Source organism: Trachypithecus francoisi, unplaced genomic scaffold (assembly GCF_009764315.1).
Source record: "Trachypithecus francoisi isolate TF-2019V2 unplaced genomic scaffold, Tfra_2.0 Lachesis_group4, whole genome shotgun sequence".
Classification (NCBI taxonomy): domain Eukaryota; kingdom Metazoa; phylum Chordata; class Mammalia; order Primates; family Cercopithecidae; genus Trachypithecus; species Trachypithecus francoisi.
Window position 1 is genome coordinate 79,430,039 of NW_022681469.1, and position 12,069 is coordinate 79,442,107.

At 40.5% G+C, this 12,069-nt stretch overlaps 1 protein-coding gene across 14 annotated transcripts in view; it reads right to left on the reverse strand.

The window, feature by feature from the left end:
* ICA1 (islet cell autoantigen 1) overlaps window positions 1-12,069 on the reverse strand; it is a 165,477-nt gene that overhangs the window by 108,931 nt on the left and 44,477 nt on the right. For all 14 annotated transcript variants that reach the window (XR_004432779.1, XM_033192514.1, XM_033192505.1 and 11 more), the window contains exon 6: window positions 11,702-11,900. Coding sequence is in view for 13 of the 14 variants with exons in the window: in XM_033192514.1 (XP_033048405.1) it covers window positions 11,702-11,900 (199 nt within the window). In the remaining variant the exon portion in view is untranslated. The remainder of the gene's footprint in view (window positions 1-11,701; window positions 11,901-12,069) is intronic.

Here is a 12,069-nt window from a genome sequence, read left to right on the forward strand (position 1 = left end):
TCCCCCAACGTGGTTCTAGGCCCTGGAAGCACTTGCGGTTTCCAGCTTCTCCTGGATCTTTCCCCCACAGATTTAAGATGAAAAAAAAATGAGAGAACAAGATCCTAAATGCAACATATTTTACCCCACTATTTTCTCAGCTTCCCTATTTGAGAAATTTCTTCATTTATTTCACACGCATTGATCTGTAGACTATTTTCCCCTATGGTTCCTCCTCTTCCGATATGGATATTTTCCAAGTCCCTTTGCCTGAACCTCTCTCAGAACATGAACTAATATCCATGAACTATTTTTGCTTGTAAGCATGGCTGAGTCCCACCTCTAGTGGTCCAGGACAGAAATTTATTAAAAAGAACAAAGCAGAAGAAAACCTCATCCCTCAATTTGTTTATATAATTAATCTATCTTGAGAAACATCCCTCATTTCAATGTCAGCAGTCACCAGCAGAACCACAGTGAGGAATCAGCATCTAAATGACAATGGTTGTCTCAGAGTCACAGCTGGAGACAGAATTTTAAAAGATGGATGCACAGATAGATGGGTGGTTGGATAGAAGAAGCCAATCAACTGTGAAGTGTTACCAAGCCCGAAAATCATATTTCATTTGATGGTAACAACAGAAGCCTGATTAATGCATGTGGGAATTTCATTTCAGAGTTATACCAATAGACTCTTAGGGTCTGCTTCTTTTTAGGGCTCCCTGAACCCATGTAAAATCGGCCCATTTAAGATTTTAAGGCTCCTCTCTCCGAATTTGATTGATCTTATTTAATGATTAGGAGTGGGATAACTGCTGAAGATGAAGCAGGATTTCTTCACTTGGGATAATTTTATTATACCTGTAACTGTCCTGAAAATTTTATGTTTGAAAGGTAGTACACACATTTTTAAAGCTGTTGTCTGTTTAAGGTTTTCTTTTTATCAATAACTCACTAAAGGAGACAAAGTGAAGACACTTTTTGAGATAAGTGGGACGAAAGTGGCTGAGAATTGTGCACATTTTAGTGAACAGAGCTCCTGCTGACCAGGACATAAACGGGTAACATGCCCACTTCCATTTCCTCATTTCCCTGTTAGATTGGAATTATAGCAGTTATCTGGAGAACAAGGAATCACCCAACAACTTTTTTTTTTGTTATTTTAAATCTCAGAACTATGAATGGAAACTACCAGTTTTCTATTCAATCATTCTTCTGATAGTTCGAACACTAAAATATAGATAGACTGAGGACTTGGGACAAAGGGGAGTCTGAGTTTCAGTGAGAGACAGGGAACCTATGAAATAATGACAATCTATGACTCCATTACAGTGCCTATACTGCTTGCATAAATCTTGTTAGGAATGCTTTCTTGAGGGTTAACAAAAATAATTCAATCATTAAAAAATGCTATTCAAAATTCTTTAATATTCCTTGATGATAAACTAACACAGAACACAAGTTTTTCCTAAAGCAATTGTGATTTAGATCTTTCTTTCTAAAATACTAAGTCTCCCTAGCCAACTTACAAATCCAGTTTTATGTAAAAGTGGCAATCCAGGCAACCATCAAACCATTATTTTTGCCGTCACTGAAATATCTGTTTGTAAAGAAGGATTTGAAGAAAATTCTTTTGGAGTCTATCAAAAGCAATTTACAGTACTATAATGCTATTGGCATTCAGGAAACAGTAGCCACACTGCTCCTATTTGAAATTTAAAGAAAACCCACACTCTATTTTGTATAGGTAAGTAAATCACCATATTTTAAAATAAAAATAAAAATAAAAAGTAATGGATCCCTGAAGCATAAAGACTTTAAATGAGAGTGCTGGGCTAACCCACCAGGGTACAACTGTCTTCTTTTATACTGAAATCTAGAAGATGGTAAAAATTACAACTATTTCATCTTGGTGAATAAGAGGACTAGCTGGGAAAGATGATATTTGAGCTGTTAACCAAAAAGAAGAAAGTAATCTAGAAGGATGTGTTGCGATGACAGACTTAGGAATCAACTACAGAGGCGAGAGACAGTAACTCATAGAACATGGTAATTTTCCATTGACCCGTAATTTAAGATGATACCTTCTTCAGAAGCTACCAAAAAGAGACAGAGGCCAATGGAACAGTCAGTGTTGCGTGGGGGCAGGGGGAGTTGTCACAGGCACTATGCATCCCTCTGATCCTGCAGCCAAAAGCATTAAGTGATGAAACATGGAAATATGGAAACAGTCATCCAAGAGACTCAAGCTGCTGAGGCACTGAGGAGCCCTTGTTAAGAGATGGGCTCAATTTACAGCAGTATTTTGACCTGGAACTTGATGGTTCCACTCAATAAAACCTGTTAGGTTTTGAATGTTGTCATCCATGAAATTCTAGAAGCCAAGCTTGCATGTGCCACCCAATACATATAAACCTTAGGAAGAAAAGCCAGACAATCTGGCAAAAGGAAAACTACCTTGGACCAGATCAGTTCACACAGATCAGTTCGCAGATAGTTCACTTTTGTCCAGAGTCCACTCTGAAACTCAAGAGTTAAGCAAGCTTTTCCCTTAAACAATTAGAGAAATGTCACATGCAAAGATTTAATGCCTCTCAAGAGAGATGTAGTCCTTCCCACTCCACACTTGAAAAAAATCTGTTTTAAGCCAACATATTAGCATTTATAGTATTACAAAACATGCTTAATTTAAAAAAACTGTATGGATAGTTCCTCTACTTACAGAATTCAAATAACAGAAATCATGAATTAGTATGTATAGATGATATCTTCTAGGATGTTAATATCCTCACTTGCATAACTGAGTCTCATTTTTGTTCAATGGCAGGATTAAATTTCAGTAATACATTTATAAGAAGCATATGTTTATTATGCAATTGGGTTCAAGGATGTGTAAGATCCGGATCTTACACATTCTTGAATCCCAATTGCAGAATAATTAAGCATATTTATTTACCTATTCGCTCATTTGATAAATATTTATTGAATATCTACCAAGTGGCAGGCTTAGAAGCATGTATAAAGTTCAACGGGAACAGTGCAAAAGGGTAACAGCCTTGCTTTGGGACATCAGCAAAGGCTCCCTGGGGGTCATGTGGCCTTAAATGATGCCTCAAAGTTTTACAGGCACAAAAGAGGGAGAAGGGAATTTCTGGTGGGAGAAACAGAGCCTGCAAAGGTCAGGGTGTGTTAAGAATGGGGTGAATGGCACGGATTTTAATGAGGCTGGAAACACAGGGTGTGCATGTGTGTGTGGCAGCAGCAGGGAAGAGAGGCGGGAGGGAAATTATTCTAGAGGGAAGCCGGGGTTGGGGGAGGTAGCTCAGAGCCAGCCTGTGGAGGGCCTAGAAGGCCACACTAAGTTTGGACTTGTCGATTGTCCAAGGAAGGGCCACAGAAAGTTATTAGCCAGGAGAAAGACATGATCACTTTGTTACGGAATTAGGACTAGCATTAGTGTGGAAAGGGGTGCCAATTATAATCCTTTAAATTGAAGAAGATCCTAGCTCAGATAAGAGCACTGGGGATGAGAGGAGAGAACCAATTCAAGAGATACTTTGGAAGAAGAATTATTACAAACGAGAGGCCTCCTGGATGTGGAGACTGAATAACCGTAGCAGCTGAGGATGAACCTCTAGCTTGGGAAACAGAAAAGGATGTGACAGAAATGTGCTTAAATGTCTGTCATTTTGGGGATGTGTGTAAATATATTTACTTATTTTGCACAAACGTAACTGAAAACTTTTCAGGACATAAACACATCATGAATATGTATTTATTTAAGCTTAAATACTTCTCACCACGAAGTTGAACTAAAAACAGAAGTAATATAAAAGCTGTGAAGGTACATCAAGTAAGAAAGGTACAAATTAAGAGACTACTATATAATTTCCTAGCCCATCCATTTATAAACGCAAAATTATGCTCAACAGACAATTTTTTGTTTTTCAAAGACTTCATCCAACTGAAAGTAGATCACAGAGGGGGAAAAAAATCCCTAAACACAAAGGTGGGTTGTCTAACCACTACAGCCAAAGGAGAATTTTATTTTTTTATGTTTTATTTTTTGAAACAGGGTCTCACTCTGTCTCCCAGGCTGGAGTACAGTGGCGTGATCACAGCTCACTGCAATCTCTGCCACCCAGGCTCAAGGGATCCTCACCTCAGTCTCCTGGGTAGCTGGGATTACAGGCACGCACCACCATGGGCCAAGGGAAATTTTAAAGCAAAATGTTCAAGGGATCCAGGAGCTCCAGCAACAGACAGAACAAGAACAGGCAGCTAATCTTGGGTTGGTGGGACTCCCGAGACAATCAGGCACTTTGGAATCACCTGCCCTTTGGGTTGGAGGAAGGCGGCTGAATCGTAGAAGAGGAAGTCAGGAGTGGCCTATCATACCTGGAGACTCCTGTGTGACAAACTGTTAGACAATCCAGAATGATAAACACCATTTACTCCAGCCCACATTGCGGGGGCAATCCAAGGCTGAGGCCAACCTCCCAGAGACCCTACAGCTGATTAATTTAGCATATGTGTTTTGCTGGATGTTAATTTTTTTCCCTTGGAGATTCAGGAACAAATATGGTAACTATAAAAAAGAGTTACCATTATCCAAGAGCTTGCCTTGTGCCATGTGCCCTGCTAAGTACCTCCCGTGACTCATGCCCTCTAAAACTCACTGCGCCCCTGTGAGGGGCAACTTCCTCAGCTGCAACCTGCAAGGGAGGCTTAGCATGGTTAATGGGTTTGGTAGCTTGTCCAGCATTATGCCCCAAATAAACGGATCTTCTGGTTTGTGGATCAGGACTCATTCTACTCTGAGTACCATGGGCCCTGGATTTCATGTGTTCATAGTGCTCTGTAAGAGTGGGAGAAATGAAGTGGTTTGCACATTGAGCTCTGGAATTGGACTGTCTGGGACCAAGATGAAAACATTCTACAGATCCATTGCACAACAATGTAAATACATTGATCACTACTCAACCGGACATGTAAAAATGGTTAAGATGGTAAATTTTATGGTATGTTTCTTTTTACCACAATTAAAAAATTTTAAAACCTCACACTTTCTTAATCTCAACATGCACTAGAGGTACCTATAAAACAGCAGCCAGCAAACTATAAAGGGATGGTGAGTAAATATTTTTAGCTTTGTGAGCCATTAGCCTCTGTCGTAACTGCTCAACTCTGCCATGGTATTGTGAAAGCAGCCAGACCACTTATGGTCATAAGTGAATAGGCATGGTCATGTTCCAATAAAACCTTTATTTACAAAAACAGGTGGCTGACCTGTGGGCCATAGGTTGCTGACCCTTGCAAAAGTATTCATACATAAATAAGAGAAAAATACTACCCATTTGTAAATACCAAAGGCTCCTCTTTGAAAGTGTCCAATAAATTCACCCAATAATTATGCATGAAACGTTCTTATTTTTCCAGAGGCTAAGATTAGAGCAATAGCAATAAGAGCAAGCAGACTCAGAAAGATCAGAACTTACGTGAAGTCCCAGGAAAACACCACATTGAAAAATGAACATGTCAGACCTACTCCAGTATCTACCCTTCTCTACAGATGAGCTCAGTGATTTAGGAAAAAAAAAAAAAAAAAAAAAACTAAGGCCGGGCACTGTGGCTCACACCTGTAATCCCAGCACTTGGGAGGCCGAGGTGGGGAGATCACTTGAGGCCAGGAGTTTGAGACCAGCCTGGCCAACATGGTGAAACCCCATCTTTACTAAAAATACAAAAATTAGCTGGGTGTGGTGGCCGGTGCCTATAATTCCGGCTACTCAGGAAGCTGAGGGACAAGAAATGCTTGAACCTGGGAAGCGGAGATTGCAGTGAGCTAAGATTGCACCACTGCACTCCAGCCTGGGGAGAAAGAACAGGACCCTGTCTCAAAACAAACAAACAAACAAACAAAACAAAACAAAAAACTAAAAATGCTGCAGCTGGAAGAGGGCTCAGCGATCACCCTTAGTGGATGAGAAAATTGAAATAGGTTTATTAGACCTATCCAAGCGGTCACAGCTCGTGTGAGCAAGGGCTAAGACATAGTGTAGTGCCATCCTGAGTCTGAGGTCATGCTCCTTCCTCTTCTCCATTTCCAGTCAGGAGCAGCAGCGAGCAGCCAGCCAGCGAGTTATGTTTCATGTATGTTATTTTAAATGGTCTTGGCCTTACCCTAAAGCTAATTTTTGCTATTTATCAAGTTCCATGGGGAGAATCAATAAAGATAACATAAAACTCTGAAAGTCTCATCTCATCCAATTCAGATTTGGAAGCATGGGTGTAATTGTTTGTTCCCTTCCAAGTTGTGCCATGTGAAAATGGCAGGCTTTTCCTTCGGCATTCACATACTCTAAAAAAGCAGCAACCCATGGGTGGGCTTTGGCAGCTACAGTCAATCTACTTGAATCCACAAAAAACAGGCACCCCAGTTAAACAACCAAACCCAAACAACAGGCACACACCAAAACCCACAAATGAAAATGGCAAGTTATGAAACAAATACATTTAAGAGAGCATTAGTTTTACAAAAGAAATTTTCCTCTTAAAAGAACTCAATCCAGTGTATAGAATTCTAGAACTAGCAGAGGAAGAGAGGATAATGGAGTAAGCCCCCTACCCTACCTCCTTTACAGATGAATTAAGCAAAGTCCTGAGAGATATTAGCGCTTAAACATTTAACACTGGTTCATTGCATGGAACCAAACTGGAAATGTTCCCCATTCACTCAACACAACTCTCTGGGGTAGGGGGAGGTGTCCCAGCCCTACCCTAGACACTGAAGTAAAGCAGAAACTGGTTTAATACAGAGAGCTAAATGGCCCAGGCAGAAAGGAAAGGCCTTCATCCTACAGCCTGAGATGGTTGAGCAGTGACACTCCTGCATTACTTAGTGTCTCCAACTCTCACGGGACCCGCCCTCAATTGCTAAAAGAGCCTGACCTCTGACAAAAACCAATGATTTCAGCAGTAATTAATGATACTGTCAAATTAATTAACCCAAGTCTTTGTTCACAGGAAACCCATCCCCCATATCAATACTGCTGTTTACCAGTCCTTGACTAAGTGCTATAGACCCAAACCTTCACAATCAGGACACCAGAACACCACTGACTGATGGCCCTAATAAGGTCCCACCTAGTAAGCCACCAACATTTGTTAATAAACCTTCTCACCAAACATATCCTTTGATAATACGATTAGTGCATGAACAGGTCTCCAAAAGCTAACACTATTTTAAACAGATATGCACCTGCAAATACCAGTGAGTATCACTCATTTCCTATAATACCTTTTAGCTATCCTTTTGAATTATGGTGATGAAACACTAGACAAATGCTGCAGGATTTCATTCGCCATTTAATACATGGCTCTCATTAAAACACTGGTTCGCTTGTCCTTGTCTGTGAGGACTCAGACTCCTATAAATGCCCACGTATACATTTCCATACTATCTCTTTAGAGGATTCAGGACTATTTTCTTACACCTAACACAGCTTTTATCCCATTTAGAATAATTACCCTCCATCCCATTTCTGACTTTCAAGAAAAACAAGACACTTAATTGACCACAGGAGGACTCTCTCAAGGGCATTCAGGCTGCAAAAGCTCTGCTGCAAGCTCACAACTTCAGCTGATGTAATCTGCTACAAGAAGCTGACTTCTATTTTTAAATCATACCCTTTTACTCTGCCTTCAAAGGGCACATATATCACATGTTGTAACTTTGCTCATAAAATACCTCGTGGTCTCGGGGTGAATCACACTGTCAGGAGGAACTTCCGACTGCACACAGCCCAGCCCTGCCCCTTTAAATTCATCCACCTTTTCCTATTATGTATTTGGTCTTGAGAACAGCTATGTGCAGCCACACTCTCCAGGTATCTCGTCCCTCATGGTCATATTGACAAGGAGCAGATGCCTGGCAGGGTCCTTCTTGAAGGCTGGACTCACGCTTTCCCACCTCTTTGTATTTCCACCCCCTGACACAGACACTTAATAAATGCTCTTAATGTTGATGTTGAGAGCTCTGTCGTCAGGCCTCTGTGCTTCAAAGGGTGCCAGAAGGAAAACAGATTGCTTTGTTTAACTTCAAGTTTTTCATTCATCATTTCAGGCATGCTCACTGTGTGCTATTTAAAAGGTTTCTTGGCAATCTGAAGACACTATGAAAAAAGCCTTGGTTTGAGGCAAAAAGACACTTGAACTTGCAACTTATTTATGCTTATTCTACTTATTTGTAAAGACAATGAAGACCTCAGCAATTAAAGTGGTGCTACCATGGAATCTGGTAGAGGTCAGAACAGCCCATTTCTCTCTGGTCTACCTCCCCCTTCATTTCACGGTTACCTCATGTCTCATCGGGTTTGTATAAAAGCTTCCCAGTAGTTCTCCCAGCCTCCAGTCTTAGGCCCTTGCAATCCTTTCTCCATCTTACAATCTAAGAACACAAACTTGATCATGCCTCCTGCCTTCCCTATACCCTCCCACTACCACCCCCCTCACTTAGAGAAGTGTTGTTTTTATTCTAGTCCTGTCTCCCTTTCTAGCCCCATGGTCAGGGCACCCCATCTCCACACCCACTTCACCTTCTGTGCTCTGGTTCTAAGTGTGCTGCTCCTTTCCCCTAAAAGATCTTTCTGAAAATTGCTTTCTCAGCCGGGAATGCTGCTCTGTTGCTCCTACTCCTTCTACCCAGCTCCTTCCTACCCGCCCTTCACATTTTGTTTAGTGCCACCTCCTCCAGGAAGCCCCTCCCAGGAGTTCCTGAGGCACCATGTGCTACCACAGACACTACTGTTCGCCATGCTGTACTGTGTTTACTTGCTCTAGCCCCACATGACTGCACAAGACAAGATGGCAATGATCAGTCTGCTTCCTTACTACTGTATTCCTCTGGATGCTGCCTGAACAGGGCCCAGCTTCAATATCATTTGTTGAATGGACAATAAATGAATGAGTAGATACCAAGGAATCCAAATAGGGAGACCACATCCATGAGGTATGAATTCGAACTTTGTCTCCATCAGAAAGTGTGAACTTAAAAAAGAGAATTTATAGCAAAATACTACTTTAGCTCAGGATTCATCCTTTGAGATGTGAAGGTGGCAGCTGGCCCCGAGGAGACTGAAACTCCCCCTCCCACAGTGACACCCAAGGAGCCACTGGCAGCTAGATCGCTCTCCTAGATGACTCAGAAACACATTTAGGTAACACATTCCTGGGAGAGAAATGGAGACTGTTTAATTTTTTTTTTTTATTTTTTATTTTTTTTGAGACGGAGTCTCGCTCTGCCGCCCAGGCTAGAGTGCAGTGGCCGGATCTCAGCTCACTGCAAGCTCCGCTAATGGAGACTGTTTAAAATGGAGTCCTACTGGGACGAAACACTAAAGCTTGCTCAAAGTTAAATGTCAAGTTATAAACTCCAAGTGAAGAGAAAACTCCACAATTTAAATTCATTCTAAAAAGGGCAGCAAGCCTCACATTAATAATGCAACTTCTTACCTGCAAAACCATGTATGTCAATTTCCAAAACATCATGAGGTCAGTTGCAAATGGTGAGAATGCCCCACAGGTTTGAGAAAACATGGGTGTGGCACTTCCAACTCAGTGCCTGGAATCTTGTCATCGGTTATGTGTGTGCTAATTTGGGGCCAGGCGCTGGACTGGCCCTGGGCTGTGAAGATCCCCAACACGGTTCCTGTTCTTGTGGAGAGTCTGGCCTAATCAAATATACACTTGAACACAGGCTTATTTAAAAAAAGATTCTAAGTACACCATGTTTAGCTGTTAAATTGAATCCAGCACACATGGGATTGGGGAGTAAGGCTTCAGCAACTTCTGCATGGCAGAGGATTTTTTTTTTTTTTAAACCATATTTTCCAAAATCAACAGACTGATGACACTAAGGAATGGGTGATGTTTCAACATTCAAACCAAATGACGAAGGGCTTGGTTTTTACTTCGTCCTTACAGTTAGTAACCACTCCCCCAAAACAAAACCAAAAAAAACACAATTCCACATAAAATTCTTCTGCCTTCCAGAATAATCATATATTTATTTTTATTACCTGGCACATAGCAGGTGTTCAATAAATATTAATTGAATGAATAAATCACAAGAAAGGAATTACTATGAAAGGCCTTTTTCAATTTTAGGTATTCTCTCTTACGGAAGAAAATTATGTGTATTTTGAAGGATTCTGACTCTCATTTACCTCTCTGATCTTGGGCTAATTTCCTAACATGGGTATCATTTTCCTCACTTATAAAATAAAATCAGTGTCTTGGTTATTATGAGGATTAAAGAAGGCAACAGATATAAATGATAAGCACTCTGCCTTGTAGACAATTTTTTTCACCCTCTTCATTCTCCTCAACCCTCAAATAAAGTACTAATGACAAACCAAATTACTGGCCTGATTAAAAAGTTAGAAAACTTCAAAAGTATCCTGGGATCACCAGCATCTAGCTAGTAATCCTTTAAAAATGTTATTTACAATTTAGGGGCTTTGATTTTTCTCTTCTATAAGATGAGTGAGTTTCACTAGAGGATCACAACAGCCTTTTCAGTCCTGATTTTCTATGACTCAGAAGCCTACCTTATGAAGAAGTCAGATGTTGCTGACACATGAAGGACATCTGTGATCAGAAATAAAATGGACCCTGATTTCTCTTCAAAGGGAAGGGTTCTAAATCACAAACCAAGATAAAACTTGACTTTAAAGGAATCAATCTATATCTAGGTCAAGAATTGGTGACCGTATTCTTAAGCACCTTCCTTCCCTCCACCCCTGCAGAGCTAACCTCCAACACAAGTGAAGGTTCTATTTGTAGCTCTGCAATAATGTACATAATAAGAAATCTAGGGATTTTAAGCAATATCACAATTACAAATGGATCATTTGAAATGAGTAAGACAGTTGACACAATATTATGTCAAGCCTAACATTTGGCTGATTCTTTTTTCTTTCACACCCTGAAATACATCCAGGCGACCAAACAAAGAACTACCAAGACTATACACAACAAAAATCTCGCCACGTTTTCATAAATATTCAGTGTAAGACTGCCACCTAGTGGTAGAATGTATTCTTGTATGACAAAATCAAACTGCTAAATTGACACAAGATAATTAAAAAACCAACAAGATTGTTCTTTGCTGCTTACCAAATATTTCAATGAAGTTTAAGAGCATAGCCATCTCTTCAGCCACATACTTTCCTCAGAAAAATTTCTGAGGAATGCTGCATGAGTCAACCCTGCAACTAAACCCCACTGCTTCTGAACATGTCACAAAACAAAGGAGCATTATTATTCTATTAATTTTTAATATGCATTAGCAATTTTAAAAGATTTCCCCAGTAGTCTGTTCTCACCTCCCAGATCCATTTGATCTAATCTTGATTTTTAGTTATGCATGAAAAGGCATTTAAAAGTGACAACCTTACAAAAAGTACGCATTATAAGAAAATCTGACTTCAATTAAAAGCAGTTATGAAATCCCAGCAATTTCCAGCTGTCTCTTCTATCTTATCCTTTAGAGAATTACGTATCACATTAATTGGTATTCTGTCACATAAAAAGACACCAGCGTTGATTAATTGCATCCTTGGTGCTTTTGAGTTATGTCTTCTTCACCAGAGGGATTCAAATCACACCTCATTACCTTCCAGCAGGTACCCATTCTGCTAACCCTCATAAAACCTCCTACCTTCCTGAACTTCTCCATTTGCTTGTAGAGGTCTGGATCAAGCTCTTGAGACACGTCCTTCATCCATAATAGCGCTCCTCTATATTCCGTCCTGCATTGTTCCATGCGGTTCACCGTCAGCCAAGTATCTGAGATGGCCCGATGCCGAAAAGTCTCCACTTCTTGGTGAAATCTACACAGAGGATTTCGCAAGGCCAACCTAGACAGGAGGACAAAGCCATACTTTCAAAACTAAGCCAGTGAGCAATTTAACTCCTTGACATTCGGCCAATCTTAGACTCACGAGTCTAGAACAGTGCCTGGAATGTAGAAGATGCTCCATCAATATTTGCTGAATAATAATTGAAATACATGTAGTTTGAACTGAT